The sequence below is a fragment of the Suncus etruscus genome, chromosome 14 (genome assembly GCF_024139225.1).
Source record: "Suncus etruscus isolate mSunEtr1 chromosome 14, mSunEtr1.pri.cur, whole genome shotgun sequence".
Classification (NCBI taxonomy): domain Eukaryota; kingdom Metazoa; phylum Chordata; class Mammalia; order Eulipotyphla; family Soricidae; genus Suncus; species Suncus etruscus.
The window spans coordinates 78,576,981-78,601,958 of NC_064861.1; the positions used below are offsets into that span (position 1 = coordinate 78,576,981).

General features: G+C 42.9%; 2 protein-coding genes across 2 annotated transcripts in view; one reads left to right on the forward strand and one right to left on the reverse strand.

Moving 5' to 3' along the window:
- The first annotated feature begins 1,004 nt into the window (after positions 1 to 1,004).
- On the forward strand, positions 1,005 to 7,824 carry PDCD5 (programmed cell death 5). Its single transcript, XM_049786324.1, has 6 exons — positions 1,005 to 1,137; positions 1,795 to 1,832; positions 4,722 to 4,783; positions 5,718 to 5,809; positions 6,970 to 7,041; positions 7,625 to 7,824. Exons 1-6 carry the CDS (start codon positions 1,072 to 1,074, stop codon positions 7,673 to 7,675), a joined length of 381 nt encoding a protein of 126 aa, XP_049642281.1. The 5' UTR covers positions 1,005 to 1,071; the 3' UTR covers positions 7,676 to 7,824.
- Positions 7,825 to 10,847: 3,023 nt separating this feature from the next.
- Positions 10,848 to 24,978, reverse strand: part of ANKRD27 (ankyrin repeat domain 27) — a 68,046-nt gene continuing 53,915 nt past the window's right edge. Inside the window, exons 23-29 of the mRNA XM_049786989.1 lie at positions 18,572 to 18,769; positions 16,702 to 16,821; positions 16,459 to 16,620; positions 15,129 to 15,240; positions 14,192 to 14,270; positions 13,742 to 13,820; positions 10,848 to 12,208 (exon numbers count right to left, since the gene is read on the reverse strand). Coding sequence (XP_049642946.1) covers positions 12,011 to 12,208; positions 13,742 to 13,820; positions 14,192 to 14,270; positions 15,129 to 15,240; positions 16,459 to 16,620; positions 16,702 to 16,821; positions 18,572 to 18,769 — 948 coding nt within the window. The 3' untranslated portion in view covers positions 10,848 to 12,010. The remainder of the gene's footprint in view (positions 12,209 to 13,741; positions 13,821 to 14,191; positions 14,271 to 15,128; positions 15,241 to 16,458; positions 16,621 to 16,701; positions 16,822 to 18,571; positions 18,770 to 24,978) is intronic.

Here is a 24,978-nt window from a genome sequence, read left to right on the forward strand (position 1 = left end):
GGGGAATTGTGACCACAGCCAACAGAACCCCTAAAAAAAAAAAAAAGAAAAAGAAGGCAGTCTACAGGCTGACTCTTAAGTGTTCCAGCCCTGCCTCTCTGAAGCATGGGAGATTCTGGAATATTCTCCCCATCTGAGAAGACAGGGCACTGTGATAGAGATAATGCAAGGGGGCAATGGCATTGCCTTGCATTGAGGGAGGGAGGGAGGGAGGGAAGGAAGGAAGGAAGGAAGGAAGGAAGGAAGGAAGGAAGGAAGGAAGGAAGGAAGGAAGGAAGGAAGGAAGGAAGGAAGGAAGGAAGGAAGGAAGGAAAAGAAAAAAGGAAGGAAGGAAGGGAGGGAGGAAGGAAGGAAGGAAGGAAGGAAGGAAGGAAGGAAGGAAGGAAGGGAGAGAGGGAGGGAGGAAGGGAGGGAGGAAGGGAGAAAGAGAAGGAAGGGAAGGAAGAGAAGGAAGGGAGGGAGGGAGGAAGAGAAGGAAGGGAAGGAAGAGAAGGAAGGGAGGAAGGAGGAAGAAAAGGAAAGGGAGGGAGGGAGGAGGAAGGAAGGAGGGAGAGAAGGAAGGAAGGAGAAAGGGAAAGAAGGGAGGAAGCAAGGGAGGAAGGAGGGAGAGAAGGAAGGAAGGAGAAAGGGAAAGAAGGGAGGGAGGAAGCAAGGGAGAAAGGGGGTGAGAAGGAAGGAAGGAGAAAGGGAAGGAAGGAAGGAAGGAAGGAAGGAAGGAAGGAAGGAAGGAAGGAAGGAAGGAAGGAAGGAAGGAAGGAAGGAAGGAAGGAAGGAAGGAAGGAAAAGATTGAGTACTGCCTTTTGCGATGCAGGGGTGCCCGTAAATGACTAAACTCCCCACCCAGTAGTCTGCCAGGGGAGCAAGCGGAGCCCAGAGCAAGGAACCACCGCGAGTGCATCCCACCCACCGCCCTCCGCCCGCGATCGCAGGTTCGGCCTCCCCCAGAAAGCCTGGCGGCGCGCTCGGGGCTGGATTGGTGCTGCCTGGGCGCGTCGGCGCGCGCCTGCGCAGTCGCCGAGGAGCGGGAGGCGTGGGTCGGAGCAAGAGCGGCGGGAGCGCAACCCCTCGGCATGGCGGACGAGGAGCTGGAGGCGCTGCGGAAGCAGCGCATCGCGGAGCTGCAGGCGAAGCACGGGGTGGGTGAGCGCGCCGCCGCTGCCGCCCGCCGAGCCTGGCCGCATTGGGCGCCGCCCTCGCCCTAGCTGGAAGGGCGAGGCTGATCGGGGCCGGGGCCGGCCTGCCCTGCGCGTCCAGGCCCCACCTGGGCTGGTGCATCCCGGGCCGCTTGTGCTCCCAATTGTATTCTGGAATCCAAAGGCGTCCTGAGCGAAATTCGGAGATCGGGGGGACTTGCTGTTGGGTGGGGTCGGCTGGAGGTAGGCCCCAGGGAGCCAAGTCCTCAGCAGTGTGATTTTTCCTGAAATCGCCCCATTTTTCTCCTGCAGGGGCCAACCCCTCTTGTTCCTGCACTGGGATTCTGACCTATGGGAAAGTTGCTTGCACCGCCGACGCCCCCTCTTTGAAGCCAGGAGCCTCTCTCCTGTGTCCCCCCTAAAATCTCAGCTCCTTTTTTTTAATGCCTTTTTGTGTGAAATCACTAAAAGATAAAATTATGTGTTATTTTTACCCCCTCCCATCCAGTATCCCCCTCATTGAAACCAGGACCTCTCCTGTGTCCCCCTAAAATTTCAGTTTCTGTTATTTTTTTTATGCCTTTCTGTGTGAAATCACTAAAAGATAAAATTATGTTTTTTTTTTGTTTTTTTTTTTTTTATTTCCACCCCCTCATCCAGGATCCGGGAGATGCAGCACAGCAGGAAGCAAAGCATAGGTAGGTAGTTTGCAGAGCTCAATTGTTTTGAAGACTGGTTTCACCAAGTGGGTTTTTTTTTTTTTTTATTTACTTATTTGATTTGTAGCCATGGGTATGTATGTGAGTGAGTCTAAGGTTTATTCTCTAAGCAGGGAGGTTTTTTTTTTTTTTCATCCCTTATTAGGCAGCTGTTTTTTTGCTAATTTGCTCCCTAAATGGGCCCAGATGGAGTCATCAAATCGTTGCTGCCCCTGTGGTTCTGCTTGATGGTTTTAACCAGGCAGTACTTAACTGCAAAAGGTGGGGCTAGAACTTCCACGGGTGTGTCAGTTGTTCACATTTCGTGACTATCCACTGAATACTAGTTTTACTGTTGCTTTCTCTCGTGCACCTCACACCTGGCAGAATGAATACTGGATTAGCCTATCACACTAACGATTTTTCTAATTTTAAAACAATTTAAAGGATATAAACATTTGCCATCCTCACCTAACCATCCATCAGGAATGCTACTACCAGAATTCTGTGTATCATGCCACCACTTTATAATGTCATCACACAAACCTAGACTGTAGCTCTTAAATAGCAACTTCTCATCTCCTTACCATTGAACATACGAATTCGGTCCTTAAGTACTGGGCACTTTCGCCCGGTCAGGAATATAGGCAGATGGAAAATGACCTGAAGTGGCCTGCATCAATGGACTAAAACAAATAGTAGGATAGTGCCCAGGAGAAAATGCATTTTTTGAACTCTGATAGGCTTTTTCCCTCGTGTTTTATGTCATTGCACTTGGAGTTGTGTCTCAAAACGAATCATTTTTGCCCTCCATTTTCACAGAACTTTTCTTTGCTTCTGCTCTCTCCTGAGTATCTTTCAAAACCTGAGACCTCTTAAAATTGAAATCTCTGAAGTTCCCCCTCCCTCCACCTTGCTCTTTTCAGATATCTATCTGAAAAGATATCTATAGATATCTATCTATAAAGATATATATTTATATATATAAATCTATATAGATAGATATCTCTTTTCAGATAGAGATGCTAGACTGAAACATGACATTTGAGGGTTTGGCTTTGATTTGGGGGCCAGCCTGAAGTGCTCAGGCTTTGTTTTGGCGGCCATACATGGTATGGGAGATAGGACTTATGACAGCAACTGAGCTCGTTCTCTTCAGCTCAAAGTTTGAGTTTTGGGTAATGTTTGTCTTACACTGCTCAGAACCATTTAAATGCTTACATGCACTCTTGTCCTTGCTCTTTTCAGTGGGGGTTGGTTGCTTGGGTTTTTTTGTACCCCAATAACCAGCTATAAGTGGGGTTTTCCTTAAAGGTACCAGGAGGGTATTTATGTTCTCATATACAAAACAAGTATACATGTGTTTTATATATAAAATTCATTTTATAGTTATACAGTTAACCAGTTGAGTGGTTGTAAAATATATTAGTTATGCATTGCAAGTATGAAAACTATTGTATTATATATAAAACTGGTGAGATTGTGGCATCTTAGCTTTAGTGAACTGTATAGTTCATAGCTAGTGAGAAGGATATGGCCTTTGAGGTTGGCTTTCAGGCTTGAAGCTCTCTTAAGAGTCCTCAGGTAGCATCCGCACAGCCATCCCATACCTGCTCTTAGTTTCAACCAAGATGAACTTGGGGAGGAGTGGGTTGGTACTGAGGATCGAACTCTGGGCCTTGCATGTGTTTCAGCTCTTTCAACTTCCTCCCTAGCCCAAGCTTTGCTTTTGTCTTTCATTATATATTAAGTTATTTAAAAGACTTACATGGGGTGGGGGGATTATGCTGCTATAACATTTGAAACTAGGACTGTAAAGTAGTTCCTAATTAGGAAACTGCATATGTGTTGTTGGTTCTTTTTCTACTCCCTACCTGGAACCAGAAGAGAGTCTTGAAATGGGGGATTATGTTCTATTTTGATCTCAGGTACATCTCCTGAAACTCCTCCCTGGCTCTCAGCTTCATCTCCAAGAAAATTACATGGATTAATCATTTGGTGGTCTGGGTTTTTTCTTTGTTGTTTAGTTTTTTGGGTCACACCCAGCAGTGCTCAGGGGTTACTCCTGACTCTACTCAGAAATCGCTCCTGGCAGGTTCGGGGGACCATATGGGATGCTGGGATTTGAACCACCGTTCTTCTGCATGCAAGGCTAATGCCCTACCTCCATGCTATCTCTCCGGCCCCCAATTTTTTTTTTTTTTTTTTGGTTTTTGGGCCACACCCGGTGACGCTCAGGGGTTACTCCTGGCTATGCGCTCAGAAGTCGCTCCTGGCTTGGGGGACCATATGGGACGCCGGGGGATCGAACCGCGGTCCGTCTCCTAGGCTAGCGCAGGTAAGGCAGGCACCTTACCTCGAGCGCCACCGCCCGGCCCCTTTTTTTTTTTTTTTTTTTTTTTTTGTTTTTGTTTTTTAGTACACTTGGTTCTTTTAATTACTCCAAATCTCACTAGTTTTAGCACCTTTCTCACAAATTGGTCCTTTGTTATTAATGGTTGAACCAAATCTCCATCCTTAAATATGAAAATGTAAGTGTAATGAAATGAAAATGTAAATGTTTTAAGCAGACTCTTAGATTTTGTTTGGGGGGCACACCTAGCAGTACTCTGGGCTTACTCTTGACTGTGCCCAGGATCACTCCTGGTGGGGTTCAGGGGGACCATATATGGTACTGGGGTTGGAACCCAAGTCAGTCACATGCATGGCAAAACACCCTACCCATTGTACTAGCTCTTGGGCTCTTCTACTTGAATATACCTGCTGCTGAGCACCCAGCACCAGCCAATTCACATACACAGCAGGATTCCCTCTTGAGAAATATACTGAATCACATATGTTCAGTAGAATGCTGACAACTTATTTTTGCATGACCTGTTTTTATTATAGGGAAGCAGAAATGAGAAACAATATGTTAGCCCAAGTTCTGGATCAGTCAGCCCGGGCCCGCTGTAAGCATCTTAAGTTTCCTTTAAGTTATATTCATAAAATTGACTTCCCTGAATAAGGAGGTGTGTGTGTGAAATTATTGCTGTCTGGATTAGGTTTTTGTCTCGTGTAACACTTGAGTTCCATATAAAGAACTCCATATATTCTTCTTATAAGAAGAGTGGCCTGTATAAATAAATATGCTTAGGTTATGTTAGAGGACCAGTTGAGTTCCTTTGTAGCATAGATGATGGCCAAGTCTGGAGGGGTAAACACATAAGAAACAGCTCTTCAGTGGAGTCATTCACATTGCTTGAAGTTGACCTACTGTGGTCATTCTCAGGTTTTTTGTTGTCTTGATTATAGTATATGTTATAATTTCTAAAAAATGAACGAAAATCTTGTTGAAGAATAAGGTACTATCTTCTGTATTATAACTAGAAGTCTTTTTTTCTTCTCTATTTTTTGAGACCATTGTGAATTACAAGTCCTTCGTAGTTGTATTTCAGGCATATAGTGACAGTGAAATAGGGCAATTCCCACCACCAGTGTATAACTAGAAATCTAACTATAACCTTATATAACTTATTTTTGTTATAATTTATAGCTCTGTATCATACTTAGAAGTCTTAGAGTACCAACAGTGTCGATTTATAGTATTTTCAGAATGCTATCATGCATTTCCAAAAGTCAGTAGTGTTTAGAATCCGAGGACACCCTTTGATTCTAAGATCAGCTACTACCTCTCTGTGGCCTTGACGGAGATTGAATACCTGAACTTAAGTTTCTTTGTTTTTTAAGGGGCAACAATATCTGTCCTACCGTCCTTGCTAATCTTCAGTCATAAAGTCCCAGTGTTTTAGAAATATCAGTGCAGAGTTCTAACATGTTATATATAAGACACAATGTGCATTTTGGACAGTATTCATATATATATTTTGCTTTGTTTTATTTTAGTAAGTAATTTAGCACTTGTAAAGCCTGAAAAATCTAAAGCTGTAGAGAATTACCTCATACAAATGGCAAGATATGGACAGCTAAGTGGAAAGGTAAGTTTGAACTGCCTGTAGCAGTCTTATGTGTCTACGTTAGCAGAATATATCTTTTCTTTTTTTTTTTTTTTTTTTGGTTTTTGGGTCACACCCGGCAGTTCTCAGGGGGTATTCCTGGCTCCAGGCTCAGAAATTGCTCCTGGCAGCACGGGGGACTATATGGGACGCCGGGATTTGAACCGATGACCTTCTGCATGAAAGGCAAACGCCTTACCTTTATGCTGTCTCTCCAGCCCCGCAGAATATATCTTTAAAAATTATAAATTTCTCTTCCGGTATGAGTTCTTGTTAATAATTTCTTTGAAGTGACTTTACAGAAAAGAAAATAGTTCCGGGCCCGGAGAGATAGCACAGCGGCGTTTGCCTTGCAAGCAGCCAATCCAGGACCAAAGGTGGTTGGTTCGAATCCCGGTATCCCATTTGGTCCCCACCCCCCACCCCCACCCCGTGCCTGCCAGGAGCTATTTCTGAGCAGACAGCCAGGAGTAACCCCTGAGCACTGCCGGGTGTGGCACCCCCCCCCCAAAAACAAAAAAACAAAACGAAAAAAAAAGAAAATAGTTCTACTTACCATAAATCCAAAAGGATAACTGGTTGCTTTCTCTGAAATGTTATTTTGCTTTCCCAATAATGCTATAGATATTGGTATCCCTTTGATTCAGTGTCTGTGAGGGTGAAGGCAAGGAGACAAGATATTTAAGATACCCATTCAAATATATAGATGTCCTACTGTGTAGATTCTGTAAAACAGGATTCTTTAGAGTCCAGATCCTTTAGGTCTGCCTACACAGGGACTCAACACCTTACACTAGGACTTTATCAGTGGGAGAAAGTCTGGCTTGTGTTTTCCAAACTTTAAACTCATCAGCCCCTGATGTCTAGCATAGTAGTCTTGGATGATTGTGATTGTCCCCTTTAGTGTTGATACAGACATTCCTAGACACACAACAACAACTTTGGATTTTCTGAGGAAGCTGAGGGATACTTTCCCTCCCTCCTGATGACTAGGGCAGAGCAGATTATTTGGACAACAGTTAGAGCCAGTAGTTTCTACCTTCCATCCCACTTCCTCTGCCCTCTTGACCTGTAAAACAATTCACTCTGCTGACATAGAAGAATCTTCATCTTAAAAAGTGCTCTTTTTTATTTTATTTTAGGTTTCAGAACAAGGTTTAATAGAAATCCTTGAAAAAGTTAGTCAACAAACAGAAAAGAAAACAACAGTCAAAGTAAGTTTCTTGGATGCACATTGAAAAGATGGGTATTTTAAATGAAGCATTAAGTTGCTTCTCTTCCAGGTCATGTGTCATCCTATACTTGCATTTTGTAACACAGAAGTGGGGGTACACATACTATGTGGTTCAGTTGGGTGGGGGACATACCTGGTGGTACTTGGGGCTTTCTCCTGGCTCTGCTCAGGGATCCCTGAGTGGGGATCGGGGGACCTTATGTGGTACCAGGAATCAAACTGAGGAATGCAGCATACAAGGCAAGCACCCTGCCTGCTGTAGTATCTTTCTGGCCTCAGTGCTCTTAGTTGTTTTTTTTTTAAGACTTAGAGCTTTCTTAAAGCTTTCTTAACATGTTGACATGTTGATGACAGTGCATGTGTGTGCTTATATGTGTGTTTTACCAGAGATCAAGCCCAGAGTTTGGCACATAAGAAACATTTATGCCTGGGCTATACTTTCTTAACATAATAATGCCATTGTACCACTAGTGGCTCTCACACTTGAATGTGGTACAAATGAAAAATTTCAGTCACTATTAAACATGTTATGACACTCATTTAAATCCTCCCCCCCCCCCCAGTTCAACAGGAGAAAAGTAATGGACTCAGATGAAGATGACGATGATTATTGAATTTCAAATGTTTATAGAGACTGGAACTTAATGGAACAATTTGAGAACAGATAATACTTGGCAGAAGTTCCGATCTAATTGAATGTGTTTACTTTGTTTACTGTGTATATGCCTTTTAAAAAATAAACTTGTTATGCTAAATAAAACAATTTAGGCAGAGTTGTTTGTGCCATAGCCGAATGAACAGAAGGTCTGCATTTTGAATTTTTTCCATTCGTACTGAAAGCATATGTGTAGCAGCATGAATATATTCTCTCTGTAATTGTGACATTAGTGTTGGGTAGGAAAATGGCCTCAGCCGAAATAGAAACTCCACAAGCACTCTTCTGTGAGAGGGGAATGGCAGCAGCTAGGACTGTTGTGGGAATTAAGCCCATGTTGGTTTAGAATAGAATGCATCAACTCGAATACTTCAGGCCAGGGAGTGCATATAAAGGTTAAGGCACTTCCCTTATTTGTGGACCACCCTAGCAGCACATAAGGTGCACTTGGACCTGAAAAACTACCATCAGTAGAGCCCAACACTGACTCCCCCAAAGGCAATCCAAGCTAATGACTCCCCCTTTTATTTAAACACCATAGTTGCAAAGTTATTCATGATTGAATTTCAGTCTTCTAATGTACACTACCTTCAACCCATTGAACATTTCCAGCCACCAATGTCCCCAGTTTCCTTCCCACCATGCCCTCTGCCTGCACACATTTTTCTTCTCTCACCCCTTCTTTGTGTTTTCCTTTTAGACAGTGATTTGCACTATTGTTAATGAAGGAGTACCATGCCAGGTGTGGGCTTCTCCCCCAAAAAAGGATCAATTTCTTCAGGGACATTTGTGACTAGGGAGTATAAATAAAGAATTGGAAAACCGATTGAGTAGAGGAGTTGGGGAGCGGTTAGTCTAAATCCATCAATTCAGTTGGCAACCCCTTGAGTTCAAAACTTGCCTAGTTTCTCAACTGTAACCAAGTTTAGTTTTGCAAACAAAGCAACTGGAGAGGCTGGAGTGATAGCACAGCAATTAGGGCATTTGCCTTGTATGTGGCTAACCTGGGTTCTGTCCCTGGCATCCCGTGTAACTAAACCCCCCGCCCCCCCAACCAGGAATAATTTCTGAATGCAGAGCCAAGAGTACCCCAGGACTGTGGGGTGTGGCCAACTTCCCCCAATAAAAAGCAACTGGAGAAAAGTTTTTTAAAATAATTTAAGTACTTCAACTGGCTTATACTGGTTAGTTACCAAAATAGATCCTGAGCTAATGTCTGCCTCAAGGCTGACGATCCCAGCCAGAGAGTGTTTCCATCTCCAGATGAAGCAGCAGCCAAGTTGGAAATTTGACAATGGAAGGCCCAGTTGTTGACTCAGCCAATTTGGCCTTAACCCCGGCAGCTCTGATTCTCAAGCCAATTAACTCCGTTTGAACCTCTCTCATTTGCCATTATTAACCAGCTAGAACAATTATTAAATAGGTTATACGTGAAAGTTTTGAGAATTGTATAGACACTCAAAATGAGGTAGTACCAATTATGTGATTTGCATTTTGGAAATGGCTATGCCAATAAATCATAGGTCATAAATAGTATAGAACCAGAACAATTAAGTCAATATGTTCTGCTAAAGTTGGGATATAATATATATGTGTATGTATGTGTATATATAGATATATATAGGTAATTTCCAAGACAATAAAGACAAGGACCAGGAGGAAGCTTGCCACAAGAGCAGAGGAGTGCAGTTAAGGCAGAGAAGGGACCACTATGACAATGATAGTTGGATATGGTCACCCTGAACAAGAACTGGGTGCTGAAAGGAGTTAAAGTGATAGGTATGAAACCCCTTCGGTAACTACAGTATTGCAAACCAGTGTTTGAAAGGATAAAAGGGAGAGAAGAACAAGAATGCCATAGAGGCAGCCTAGAAAGGGGAGAGAATGAGAAGGAAACGGAAACATTAGTGTTGAGAAATATGCATTGGTGAAGGGATGGGTGTTGTACGATTGAAACTTAACCATAAACAATTTTGTAACTGCCTCACGGTGATTTAATTAAAGCATTTATTAAAACAAAATTGCGGACCGGAGTGATTGCACAGTGGGTAGGGTGTTTGCTTTGCATGCAGCTGGCCCAGTTTGATCCCCAGCATCCTATTGGGTCCCCGAGCCTGCCAGAAGTAATTTTTGAGCACAGAATCAAGAGTAAAAGGATGAGGGGCTAGAGAGATTAATAGAGCAAGTAGATTGCCTTGTATTTGGACAATCCAGGCTCAATCCCCAACATCCTATATGGTCCCCCAAGCACTGTCATATGTAATTCCTGAGTGTAGAGCCCAGAGTAACTCTGAGCATCACTGGGTGTGGCCCAAAAAAACCAGAAAATTGGGATGAAGGGGTCACAGAAAAGTATATACCTTATGTGTGTGTGTGTGTGGGGGGGGGTGTCCTGTGTTCAATGCCTGGCAACCTGAGTGCTTGATATGGCTTTACACCCCCTACACACAAGCACCTCCAGGTATGACCACCACAAATAGTGACAAAAATGGGGAGGAGGAAAAAAATTCACAAATCAAGAGTGGTTACCCACTCTGGGATGTATTACATCAGTATTCTGAGTTTTATTTTGTTTTAGGGATTTGAAGCCATATAGGTATGATATTCAGGGCTTTCTACTAGCTCCAACTCGGGGGCCTTTCCTGGGGGTCCTCAAGGGACCATATGTGGTGCTGGGGACTGTAATCTCTATCTGGTTCTATGTTCTATTTTAAAGTTAAAAAAAAAAAAAAAAAAGCCTGGGCCTTGCATTTGGATGAGGTCAGCACTGGTTAGGTACATGGATAACAACTGTTCTGAAGTTTACATGGTTTAGTCTCACTCTGATCTGTAAATGAAAAATAAAATGCCTAGCAAGGAAGTTTTCTACTCGGGCAAGAGTAATGGTTCGGCAGATAGGGTACTTGCCTTGCATGCAGCCAACCCAGGTTTGATCTTGAGCATCCAATATGGTTCCCTGACCCAACCCAGGAGTGATTCCTGAGTGCAGAGCCAGGAGTAAACCCTGAACTCTCCCAGGTGTGACCCAAGAATCAGAAACAAACCAACAAAATGCATTTTCTAGAGAAGTCACAAAACACACCTTCATAGCAAAAATAGTAGCCAAAATAGCTTTCATGACACACTCAAGAATCATAAAATTTACTGTTTCTTTTCCATCATTTGGCACATATCCAAGGCACATTCAAAAATTAGAAATCATAAATTACTTTGTAGAAAAATAATGAGCCCCTCCCTTCTGTACATACACAAGTTATTTCCAAGAACATGCACAAAACCATTTCCCTATTACAAAGTTATTTGGAAATGTACTCAGACAAACCCTGTCTGCAGCTCTAGGCCAACTGGTAACATAAAAAAATAACAGTATAATCTGTAGAAATTTATAAAAAGGAATAAATGCAAGAAATTTTAACTTAAAGTAATCTGACCTGGTTTGTGCTGTAAGTATTGAATCTGAATCAAGAGACTAAGAAAAGTTGTGCCAGATCCACTCAGTGACCATCAGGGGTGATGTTTTAGGGAGCTTCTTAACAGAAAAGGATATTTCTAGAGACACTGCTACTGGGACATGTGCAGTGACAAATATGTCTATTTTGTTGGAAGAGAGATTAACCTACTTTTTCCCATAAGTGGATTAGGACAGGCCTAACCTCTTTATCCAAAATGAATGTGAAAATGGCATTCCAGGCAGGCATCTTTGGTTCAAGTGCAGCTTTGCAAAGGACTTTTCCAGGCCCTATTTTCTTCACTTCAGTCTGACACCTCTGTCCTGCCTCCACTATACTATTAGACCTAAATGGCTTCGCTTCAGCATATCTCAGATGGGACAATTCTTTTTGTGTGTTATTTGCTAACTTCCACACATCACAGAAGGTTAACAGCTTACATGAGGTCAGGATCTGGCGACAGAAAGCCACTATAGCCAAGGAGCCCTAACACAAAGGGAAACACAGTCCATCAGAAGGGTCTGGATGGCCTTGGAATTCTTGTTATTTGGGGGCCACACTTGGCGATGCTTAGGGGTTACTCCTGGTGCTGCTGGGAGTAATATGGTATGCCAGGGACTAAATCCCAGTCAGCCTCATGCAAGGCAAAAATACTATCATGCCTGCCCCTGGAATTTTTGTTCACTTCTTGTCAAGTGTAGTCATCGTTGCATTTCTTCCCTTGGTCAAAGAAAAGCTGTCAGGAACTTTCTGAAAGTCCATCTCTCAAGCCAGTTTTTTTTTTTTTTTAATGATGTTTTGATTCTAAGCTGTGCTCATGCTCACATCCTGTGGCAGACTCTGTCTCACTGATCAGTCTGGGAAACGCCAGCCTCCATAGGGCCCTTGGCCACAGCCTCGTTGAGCGTGTGTCTCCGGAGCATGTGCCTGTTTCTGGGGGTGCCGTGTTTCACTGCTGTCCCGCTACTGCTTTGGTCGGCAGTCTGAGCTTGGCTCTGGTCTGGTAGGTTCTTTTGTTTTGATGGGCCTCTTGGAAACTCTGCCTACAGAAAAGATACAATCCTGACAGTTCACATTTGCATAGTACTTAAAAAGCCATCATGACAGTAATAAGCATTACCCATGAACACTTGTCTGTGACATCAGGGCACTGTTTCAGCTCTAAGCTTCCTGTGGGTTGTGGCTTGTGCACAAGCTTCCCACCTTTATTTAGTCTTTACAATGATAACATGTGTGTGTTTATATCCCTGTTTCACACCCGAGGAAACATGTCAGCAGAAGGAAGCACTAAAACCTCATAGCTCACCCTTGATTAGACCCAGGCCAGTTCCAACACATAGATTTCCCACATGACAATCTGTAACCCAAGCCACAAAAAAATGCATGGGAAATTAAAATCAGTCGTGTTAGCAAGAACTGGGTGCTGAAAGGAGGTAGTGTGACATGCATGATAATACCCCTTCAGTAAAATTATTGCAAACCACTGACTTTAGTAACATCACAAAGAGATGTAACAATCAGTTCAAAATGACCTATGTGGATGGAAGATTTGCAAATTCAATTTGCCTTTGTGTTGTAACAAACAATATGAAGTAAATTTGTTTGTACCTGCAAGGGGCAGGCTATGGTGGTGGGTGGGTGACTGGGGATACTGGTAAAGAGAAGGTCACACTAGTGGTGGAAATGGTGTTTGAACATTTAAATGTCTGAGATGACTATTATAAATAACATGGTAAATCACTATGTTATAATAAAAATTAGAAAGAAAAAACTTAAAAATAAATAAATGCAAACAGACAAAATACAGAATGGTAAATATTGTGAGGTGGGATGGGGGTGTTCTTAATTTGACCAAGTGCAGAAAAGACACTGAAATTGATGTATTCTATACCTAAAGCAAAATGTTTGTTTTAGTAAATAAATCATGCTCAAAAGAAAAATCAGTCACGTTAGCAAAAATCACTTTCTCTAACACAAAGATTTAGCACTTTAGGATACTTGTTTCAACAAGCCTGTGACATAGCTTAAACTCAACTTTTTGTTACCAATCGGCATATTGGCAAACAGTAGTCGGACAAGGTCTTTTTTTGAAGCATCATCCTAAGCAGCACCACAGAAAAAAATGCAGACTGCTGCTATAGCCAACTGGGGCAGCTGCAGGACTGTAGGAAGATGGCCATGCACAAAAATGTCTGCAAGAGCAACAGTCTGTATTTGAAGAGCTGTCACCCATCAGTATAGAAACTTGCTCACTTCCTTATGCTCGGGGACTTAAGGAGTGAAGCATCTTGGAAAAAGGAGCCATTTGACCTAGCAGGCACCGCATAGACTGCTGTTTCTCAGGGAGACAGTTACTACACACTTTCCCTCACTTCCTTTCTCAGTTCCAAAGGGTATTATTTGTCTTTGAATATAACAATTCCTGAAATTTGCTCAGTAAAAGAAAATCTGCTTTTTATAGGTATCTTTTATTAGTGAAGAAAATAATGAAATAAGAAATGTGTTTGCCATGGATTAGTTGTGGACAAGCCAGGCTCCAAAAAAATTAGATAATAAACCAGTGTTTAATAACTTACCTCATGCAAAGCATCCTCAGTAAAATTAGGGACACTTCTATCTCTTGTCATGATCTCTCTTGAACTTTTCCCCCTGGAACTGAAAGGAAAAAATAAAGTCTGGGAGGGTGTTGTAAATACTGGCTGGCCATGAAGCATTTGAGAAGTGCAGCTGTGCCCGAGACCCTGATACTGCATGCAACCCTACTTCATTGTCTGGAAATCCAGTCAAACACAGAGAATTTAGCTTGGGTCTTTTTTTTTTCTTTTTTTGGTTTTGGTTTTTAAGCCACAACTAGTGGCACTCAGGAGTTATTCCTGGCTCTGCACTCAAAAATCACTCCTGGCAGACTCCAGGGACCATATCAGATGCCAGGAATTGAACCTGGGTCTGTCTCAGGTCAGCAGCATGTAAGGCAAATGCCCTACCACTGTGCTGTCACTCCGGCCCTAGCTTGGTCTTATACTCACTTCAACTGACCAACTGGATGGACAAAGTAAAACTGTCTTGAAAAAGGTTCATCAGGCAGATCGTACATTTTAGAGTTCCCTGTAGATGAAAGGAGAAACTTCTGAAATTTTCCAAATAATTTAAGCACTGATTTAAATAGTTTAGCAAAATATAGAAAATGACACAGTGAATTTGCTTAAGGAAATGGCTGGCATCTCTCACTGTGTAAACGCACAGAAAACAGAAAGAAAAATCTTTAATACACTTATGTAAATCCCCCTTCAGAAAAATCACAGTAAGACAACCTCAGGGGGATGCTGCTATAGAAGTAAACTATAAAAACTTTAAAAAAATAATTCAGTATTTTTCTTGTTCGAAACTTCTATTATCATACTGACCAGCAAGTTAAAAAAAAAATTTTTTTTTTTTTGTTTTTTGGGCCACACACGTTTGACGCTCAAGGGTTACTCCTGGCTATGTGCTCAGAAATCGCCCCTGGCTTGGGGGGACCATATGGGACGCCGGGGGATCGAACCACGGTCTGTTCCTTGGCTAGCGCTTGCAAGGCAAACACCTTACCTCTAGCGCCACCTTCCCGGCCCCAAAAATAAAATTTTTAAGGTAACATTTTCATTGGATGTCTAGAATATGGTCCCAGAAGACATTGAGAGAAAGTTCCAGATGAGGCCCCCTGTCCAAGCAATGAACAGAGACTTGTCTTTGAAGGCCATGCTGAGAGTATCCATCTGCCTTCTTAAGAAATGCCATTACAACCCACTAGGAAACCAGTACTAATAAAATCCTGATGACGATGCAACATACACATCCTGGGAGCCTTTATTCCAACCCCAGTTAAGGTTATAAGGACATTTTACATACACCATTAGAACCAGTAACCACTCATGAAGTTCCAAATCATCCCATGCAGACAATGACAGAAAGAATGTCAGTTCTTACATTTTTTCCTGATCTTAACTGTGACGTACTCCTTGTGGTCTGTTTCACCAACATCATCTAACGTGGCCACACAGCTTGGTACTACCTGAAGTAATTCCATTATTTTTGAATTCTACAATGTGAAAGGGAGAATATTTTTATTCCTTCTGTGCAGGTTATTGCCTATTTTAGATCTGAAAATCGTGATTATAGCTGTGCAGGAAAGCCAAGTGGCTGCCACAAGACAAAAATGGTCACCATCAAGCCTAAGGAATGGCTGGGAGCAGAACCGCATCCACACAGCCTGCCTGGCAGTCTGACTGCCAAGGTCACACTTCCCACTACTTCCAGAAAATAACAGGACCTATCAGTGTCTACTTAGGAGCTGAGCTGAGGCCCAGCACGTCACAGCCTTTCATCATTATCACTTGGGCAAAATACTAAAATGTTTTCAAAATGTCAATTCTGGAGCTGGAAAGATAACACAGGAAGTAAGATATTTGTTTGCATACTGTCAACTAGGGTTCAATCCCTGAGCCTCCCCCCCAAAAAGTCAATTCTGAAATTAAGAAATTATCTAGAGGGGCCAGAGCGATAGCACAAGGGAAGGACTTTTGGCTTGTATGCGGCTAACATGGGACAGACCCAGGATCAATACCCAGCATCCCAAATGGTACCTCAAGCCTGCCAGGAGCGATTCCTGAGTGCAGAGCCAGGAGTAACCCGAGCGCCGCCAGGTGTGGCCAAAACAAGGAAGGAAGGAAGGAAGGAAGGAAGGAAGGAAGGAAGGAAGGAAGGAAGGAAGGAAGGAAGGAAGGAAGGAAGGAAGGGAGGGAGGGAGGGAGGGAGGGAGGGAGGGAGGGAGGGAGGGAGGGAGGGAGGGAGCTTGAAAAGTCAAACACTGATACAATGAATCTATGAGCAGGTAGAAAACTAGACAGATTAAAACCAAAACAGGCAGAAAAGAACACCTTAGCCCTGCTGGAAAAAAAAAAAAGGGTCTTTCCCTGCCATTTCTGCAGAGAAAATATACTTAGAACTAGGAGAAGTGAAATGGGGTCAGGGAGTTTCAAAGGCACCAAAGCATAAGCTTTCTTTCTCCTTTGTGCCGCTGACCCAGAAGCTGGCGTCCAGTGCTGGGGAGAGACCAGAATTCCGGAGTGGGGGCTGAGGAGGGAACCCACTGAAGCATAGGTGGCCCCAGGCTGGACCTCCCACCTCTGGGAAACTGCCAGCCCACTCGCATCTGGCAGAGCCCTCAAGGGCCTAGGAGTGATGCCCTGGGATCGATCCAGCACCACAGAGTGGACCTACCAGGGCTCAGGTGCCATGGTTCCCTCCACCCACTCACCTGCTCGGCACAGTCCAGGGCAGTGCGCTGCCTCTTGTTCACCACCTGAACTGAGGCTCCGTGCAGCAGCAGCAGCTCCACCACCAGCACCCGCTTCTCCATCACAGCCTCATGCAGCGCTGTGTTGCCCTTGTTGTTGGACGTGTTGATGGAGGCCCCATGCTGCAGAGAGGAAAGGTCAACATCCCCCCCACTCCAAATGCACAGCAGGGGGCCTCCTAGGGTGTAAGCTGGGATGCTTACCTGCAGCAACAGTGCTGCGACTTCATGGTGGCCACCAGAGCAAGCATAAATGAGGGGAGTATTTCCACGGAGATCCTTCTTATTGGGCTTTGCGTGGGAATCTAAGAGGTATTTCACCACCTGGGCAGCAGAAGAAAAGATGCAACACTCCTTAGACTCTGCGGGGGGGGGGGGGTGCAGAGAGATAGCACAGAGGCATTTGCCTTGCAAGCAGCCGATCCAGGACCTAAGGTGGTTGGTTCGAATCCCGGCGTCCCATGTGGTTCCCCCCCATGCCTGCCAGGAGCTATTTCTGAGCAGATAGCCAGGACTTGCATTAAATAATTAATGATGGAGCTGGATGGCGATGGATGGAGGCCTTTGTGCTTAGGCCCCAGCCACGTGGCTTTATTTCCCATGCAGCGGCGGGTCCAAGGCCCAGGTGATTGGCAAAATCACTTACTCACATGCAGGCATTAGGAAGCATCATTTTTATTCATGCCCTGACCACCACAGGTGTGTGGCCTATCTCATAACCTTTTAAGCATTCAGCCATTTTAGGCTACCCTGCGTCTAAACCCTTTTAGCCATCTTCCCTTTGGCCTCCATCTGGTCCAAGACCAGAAACAGAGACCCCAAAGCCAGCAAGCTCAGCAGGGCCGACAAGGACCAACTCCCCTGGCTCCAGGGTTTATCTCCCTATTCCAAAACCCCTCCCAGAAATGGGCCGGGTTTTGCAGGTAAGGTCACACCTAATATCCGGTTCCCAAAACCCCTCCCAAAAATGGGTGGGTCTCAGGTCGCCACACGTAAATCCAGGGTGGAGTAACACCCTGACACCGCCGGGTGTGGCCCAAAAACCAAAAAAAAAAGAAAAAAAAAAAAGAAAGAACTTGCAGGGGGAGCCTGCAAGGGGATGTGAAAAGCTCTTCTGCAGGGCTGACATCCTGGAGGAAGCAGCCAACTGACAGTGGGGGAGCAGAGGAGATGCACTTCAGAGTGTGCTAGGACTTGGTTTTCCCTTTACTCCATCCACAAAAAAGCTCACATCCTCACAGCAGGCTTACACAGCATCACTGTTATGGCCCAGAGGGAAGTCTAAGAAAGCTTACAGGAGGAGCTAAATATTGGACTTGTGAAAAGCCAGTCTATAATAATATTTTGTTTGTTTGGTTTTGGTTTTTCTGGGTCATTCCTGGCTGTGCTCAGGGATCACTCCTGGCATCTTGGAGAAACATGTTGTACCAGGGACCCTACCCAGTCTTACAATAATAGGTGCCAAGGAAAGAGTTAAGTGGAAAATCACCAATCAGCAGAATACAAGTTAAGGTCTATGTGCCTTTTAGTACTTATGAGAATGAGCAAAAGAGCTTGTTCCGGAAATTTTCTGACTTTTATTTTGTGGTTACATTGAAGATTTAGGCTTGTTTGAGCATGACTTTGATCCCGAGGGGCCTTAAAGAAGCACTGCTTTTAATAAACTGGGTTCTACCTCCTATCATGGATCCAAGGCTCCTTGCTCTGTATTTCTCAGCACAATGCCTAGCACTGACTGCCACATACAATAACCTCTTAACTCCCTTTTAAAGCATCCTATGTCTATGAGATACAAAACTGTTTGGATGCAGACTGTGGGATAAAAAGGTGGGGAGAAATGGACACAGCCTCAGTGACCAATGAGAATTGCCATGTCAGTGCATCATTGAAGGGCAGAGCAGTGGGGGGAGGGGGGGAATTGGTCCCCTTCCTACAAGCCCCCTGAGTTTGGAATGCTACTGCTGAGTGAACCGAACCTGCAAGTGCCTATCCAACTCTCAGAATTGGGGAGGAGGAAACATCCATTTTGGCAGCATTCTGCCAAATGAGCTTCAAGCCAAGGGCTCTCTCATACCTGAAAGTGGCCCTTCTGGCAGGCCAGGTGGAGCGGGACAGCTTGGTTGGTGTTCCTGGCACCCACATTGGCACCATGCTTCAACAGGAGGGGGACAAGGTCGGTCCGACCGTGCAGGGCAGCCACATGCAGTGGGGAGGAGCCATCCTGGTTGGTCACATTTACACTAAGTCCACTGGCGGGAATCTTTGCGGGCTTCTAGTTGGTGCATACAATGGAAACAGAAAGACATTAAGATTTGAGAAGCCAGGTGACAAGAACTGAATGAAGTCCTCTGGCCCCACAAAGACACTGTTAGAAAATCTGGGGTCACAGTGGGCTCCAGAATCAGGCTGACTGCAGGCAAACCTTCACTTCTCTAGACAAGAGATACAACAGATTAACTGCCAAGGGGCCAGAGTGATAGCACAGTGGGTAAGGTGTTTTTGTACTTAGATGCAGCCAACCTGGATTCGATCCCTTAGGTTCCATATGGTCCTATGAGCAATGCCAGGCGTGATCTCTGAGTACAGAGCCAGGAGTAACCCCTAAGCATCGCCAAGTGTGGCAAAAAAAAAAAAATTTAGCACCGTTTCAAGTCAGCAAGCCCCCTCAAATTATACCCTCTCATTGCAAAGTAATTCCATGAGGAAAGGAAAGGCTTCAACAAATGGTGCTGGAAAAACTAGATACCATATGTGGAAAAGTTATCCATTGGTACTTAGTGCACACCAAGCTCAGAAATTAAAATATATCCCAAGGAAAGAAGGGCGGGGATAGAGGAGAGACTGAAATGCAATGACCCCATAGATTCTTGAAATCAACAACAAGTAGCATACCACACACAGCCCAGGTGGGGTTTGGAGACCCCATGAGTAACAAAGTGCTGAAGTCTTACTGGAAAAAAATGAAGGATGGGGGCTGGAGTAATAGCACAGCAGTAGAGCATTTGCTTTGATTACTGTAGACCGGGGATGAAGCCAGGTTGGATCCCTGGCATCCCATATGGCCCTCTGAGCTTGCCAGGAGTGATTTCTGAACACAGAGCCAGGAGTAACCCGAGTATCGCCATGTGGCCCAAAAATCAAAAACCAAAAAAAAAAAAAAAAAAAGAAAGGATGGCTGTAGAGATAGCACAGGAGTCAAGGTATTTGTTTTGCATCCTGCTGACTTTGGCTTGAATTCTCAGCACTGGATATGGTTGTCTGAGCACAGAGTGAGGAATAGCCCCTAAGAATCACCAGGTGGACCTCCCAAACCCTACCAAATGAAGAAACCATCAGAAATAAATGAGATGGCGTTAAGAGGAACAATATCTACATCCTTGGAATTAGAAGAGAGAGAAAGGAGAAGACGTGCCTGTGGAAGAAATAATAGCAATAACCTCCCCACTCTAAAGAGGGAGGCATACTCACTGATCAGGAAGCCCAAAGAATTTCAAACAAATTAAACCTACACAGAAGAACACACTGTAATCAAATGACAGGTACCAAAGATGGAGAGAGAGAAGCAACAAGAAAAAGGAAAGGGAAGCCATAAGTTTTTCAAATGAAAAACACATCAAGTTTTTCAAATGAAACTTCAGATCAGAGGGAATGGAATGATATAAGCAAAGTCCTGAATAAAAAGAATCTCCAACTCCAACCAAGAATACTCTATCCTGCCAGGTTATCGCTACCATTTGCAGGTGTGATAAAGACATTTTTAGACAAACAACTGCTAAAGGCATTCATTGCTTCTAAATCAGCTTTGCAAAAAAAATACAGTTGGTCTCTAAGAATGATTTTCTATAAAAGGTAAAGAAATAACACTCATAAGCAGAAAGATACGTAAATGGGGGAAAGAGAACAGTAATAAAGGGGACTCCTAGCATGAACATGAGATTTGTTTTTCATTCAAAAATGGCAATAAGCTAGAACTTCAGATGTAAACACAAAAACAGCCAAGGCAAAGTTAACAAGATGAGATGAATAGAGCAATAGTATAGAGGGTAGGGTGCTTGCTTTGCACACAATTGACCTAGGTTTGATCCCTGGCATAACATATGGACCCCCAAGTCTCACTAGGAGTGATCCTGAGCATAATGCCAGGAGCAAGCATTGCTGAGTGTGACCCAAAAACAAAAAGAAAAAAAAGTGAAATGGAAACATATCACTGCATAAAAGGCCAGCCTCAGAGTACAAGCAGAGATAATAAAGAAAAGCTAGTGAGACAAAGTCAAGCTGTAAATTATCAAAATTCTCACAAGAAAATGGCAATCAATTCCTTTTCTGTCAATAATTTCTCTATAAACAACAACTGATTTGAATTCCCCATCAAAAGGCACATTGCTTCTTGATGGATCAGAAAACAATCCAATAAAAAAAAAAATCCAACTTCTCCTGCTTACGAGCAGATATACCCAAACTTGTACACACAGCAAGCACAGGTTCAAAGTCAAAGGCTACAAGACAATTTTATTGGTCAATAGTAGGCTTTTAGAAAAAGACAGGGATGCCCATATATGTATTGAACCAAACAGCATCAAACTAAAGGAAAGGTAGAAATGGACATTACATACTGATTATAACAAGGAATCACTGTATCAAGAGAAGTAAACTTTTATCAATATTATATGCATGAAAGAAAGGGATCTCAAAGTACTTAAAGCAACTAACAGACCAGGGAGATACATCCATGCATATCCATATATTACATCCTATTACATCCATCCAGTACAATAGTAATGGGAGACTTTAATATCCTACTCATCATTGGCCAGATCAGCCAGGAAGAAAATGAATGAGGAAATAAAACCCTAAACAAATAACTGAAAGAACTGGGATTAACAGATCTATATAGGAACTCTGTCTCTCCCAAAATGAAATATACATTCTTTTCTAGTACACATGGAACATTCTCTAAGATAGATTACATCCTGGGACACAAAGCCAAGTGTCCATAATGTCATGGAAGCATAAAACATTTCAAGTTTCGTCTCAGATCACCATGCTATGAAGGTAAAATTTGACCATGCTAAGAAAGCCAGGGAAGGAGACAGCAGCTTCCGGAGAGCAGCAGAGTGAGAAGAGTATTGAGTCAGGAACACAAAGCCCCACCCACATCCCACAACCTTCACCATTAATGACCCAGCTTCACAGCTTCATGACTAATCTGAAAAGAGACACCAAGCCAATGAAATTCATAAGTACGCTGGACTTCAGGCTGAAAATTTTGTCTCCCTAGGAGTAGGGTGGACTGATAATCATCTCGGTTCCAGAGATCCTGGAGCTCCTAGAGTGCATGACTACATGTGCAGCCATATGACACCTCCAAATTCCACAGGAGCACAACAAATCAGACGGGAAAGTAGCATAGATATCCACTAAGCTAAACAAGCAAATACACTAACACAGATGGCTCAACTAGCAACAAGCAGCTCAGTAAATTACCAGGAAATGACTAGATTTATTTTTAATTTGTAAGTCATACTCACAATGCTCAGCCAATCCTGGCTCTGTACTCAAGAATTTTCACTTGGCAGGGCTCAGGGGACTATATGGGATGCTGAGGATTGAATCCAGGTTGGCTGCGTGCAAGGCAAATGCCCTACCACTGTGCTATTTCTCCAGCTCTTAGACTTGATTTTTTTTAAATATGTGCTGCTGAAGTGAGAACCATCCCATTTCTTGTTTTTTTTTTGTTTGTTTGTTTGTTTTGTTTTTTTGTTTTTGGGTCACACCCGGCGTTGCTCAGGGGTTACTCCTGGCTGTCTGCTCAGAAATAGCTCCTGGCAGGCACGGGGGACCATATGGGACACCGGGATTCAAACCAACCACCTTTGGTCCTGGATCAGCTGCTTGCAAGGCAAACGCCGCTGTGCTATCTCTCCGGGCCCACCATCCCATTTCTTAACTGCTTTAATATAACTTACATCTTTCATGTTAGGGTAAATGCTCTTTATTTGAATGGTAAAAGTCACTTTTATGTAAACAAAAACAAAAATTACATTGAATCACATAAAATATTCCGTAGGTCACATGATGTCTCAGATATGAAAATCCTTAAGCCCTCAGTCCACATATAAGTAGATAGAAACTTCGCTTTTATATCAAAGAAAGGTTTGTGTGTTTTTTAAATATTTTTAATTTTTGTTTGTTTGTTTATTTATTTATTTATTTATGTTATTGGGCCACACTAAGCAGCGCTGAGGGTTTACTCCTGGTTCTGAGCTTAGAAATTAGTCCTGACAGGCTAGGGGGATGCCAGGAATCAAACCCGGTTCCATCCCAGTTTGATTGCTTGCAAGCAAACGCCCTACTGCTGTGCTATCGCTCTAGTCCTCATGTGAATGTTTTTTTAAAGGCTTTTTATTTAACTTATATATTCCTAGCATGCTTTTCTATGTATCTATATATGTATGCCTATATATGCCCATGTAAAGTAATCTTCTTAAATCTTTCAAATTATGTAAATCTTTCATAAATATTTCAGATTATGGGACAGGAAAGATATTACAGTGAGAAATAAATTTCTCAAATTACGGGACTGAAAAGGTAGTACTGTGAGTAGCAGTGCCTACAAGCAGTCAACTGGGGTTCAATCTCTGGCACCAAATATGGTGCCACAGGCAGTCAGGAAGGTTCCCTGAGTGCAGAGTCAGCAATAAACCCTGAACACCTCTGGATGTGGCCCAAACCTTCCCTCACCTCAGTCTTTCAAATTAAGTTCCTGAACACCTCTGGATGTGGCACAAACTTCCCCTTTTTTAACTTTTTTTTGCATTTTTTTCTTTATTTAAACATCTTGATTACAAATATGATTGTGATTAGGTTTTAGTCATGTAAAGAACACTCCCCTTCACCAGTGAAACATTCCCACCACCAATGTCCCAAATCTCCTTCCATCCCACTGCATCCCCACCTGTACTCTATAGACAGGCTTTCCAGTTCCCTCATTCATTCACATGATTATGGTAGTTCTCAGTGTAGTTATTTCTATAACTGCACTCATCTTAGACTTGATTAACACCATTATGAGGTATAATGATTTTCACAAATTTTCTTTTACAGATCTATTTTTTTTTGGGGGGGTCACACCTGGCAGTGCTCAGGGGTACTCCTGGCTCTACGCTCAGAAATCACTCCTGGCAGGCTCGGGGGACCATATGGGATGCTGGGATGCAAACCATCGTCCTTCTGCATGCAAGACAAACGCCTTACCTCCATGCTATCTCTCTGGCCCCAAAAGTCCCATTTTTGATGATTCTATTTAACATTTTGTTTAAGTTATTTGAGTCTGCCAAAGGCTCAAGTTTGTGGGGGAGGGTTAGGAATCTAGGTACAAAGGTGGAAGGATGGTCACATTGGTTGTGTGATTTGGTGTTGAAACACAGAATGCCTGAAACAACTGTATTATGAACAACTCTATAACCAGGCTGTTTAAGAAAAGTTTAAAAAAAAGTAATGGAAAACTTAAAAGAGGAAATCAAGGAAAAAAAGCAATCAGAACTGACAGGAGCAGAAGGCACAGTAAGAGAGAAATCCATAGTAACACAAGTTTTATTAAGAAAAAGAAAATATTGATACCTAAATAAATGATAAAAATAACAAATAAAACTCATAATAAGTATATGGAAAAATAACAAACCAGTAATATATAAATCAAGAAAACAATAAAACAAAAGTTCATGGAACCAGAAATCTGGTTTTTCAAAAGAATGAAGCTGACGAAACTTTAGCAAGATTCACAAGAAATAAAAAACATAATAAATCTGATCAGAAATCAGAGAGAAGCAACAAAACATACTACATAAATGCAAAATATTACAAGAGATAATATCGCTAATCTAAAACATCTAGAAGTCGAGAAATTTTAGAATGACCCAAACTTTCAAGACAGGAGGAGGTAGGAAGCTTGAAGAGACCAATAATATAAAAGAACTGAAACCATAATCAAAGAGCTCCACACAAAAAAAAAAAGCTCAGGTTCAAACTAGTGGCTTCTACTTGCTTTCTTTCCCCCTTTTCATCTCCCTTCTTTTCTCTCACCCTTTCCCTGATAAAACCAACAGTGGAACCATCCATCCTATAACCATGATAACGATTTGCAACTGCACTCTTAAGCAAACAAAAATTATTGTTGTCACAAAACCCCACATAAGTACTTTTTAATAATCACAGCTAAAAATCAACCCAAAATCAACTACTTTCAGCAGGTAAGTTGTTAAACAGTGGTACACACCAGCCACGGAATACCACTGGCCAAAAACTGTTCATCACCCTTCAACACTTGGAGCCATGCAAAGTGAGCAATGACTCAAACTGCCTGACATTTGGGGGGAAAGAAACAAAATCTTAGAAATGATGAGGAGCTAGGTAGTTGCTAGACCTCAAGATGAGGGTAGGGTGCAAACATGTGCTTCCTTTTTATTTTTTTGGCTTTGCCTT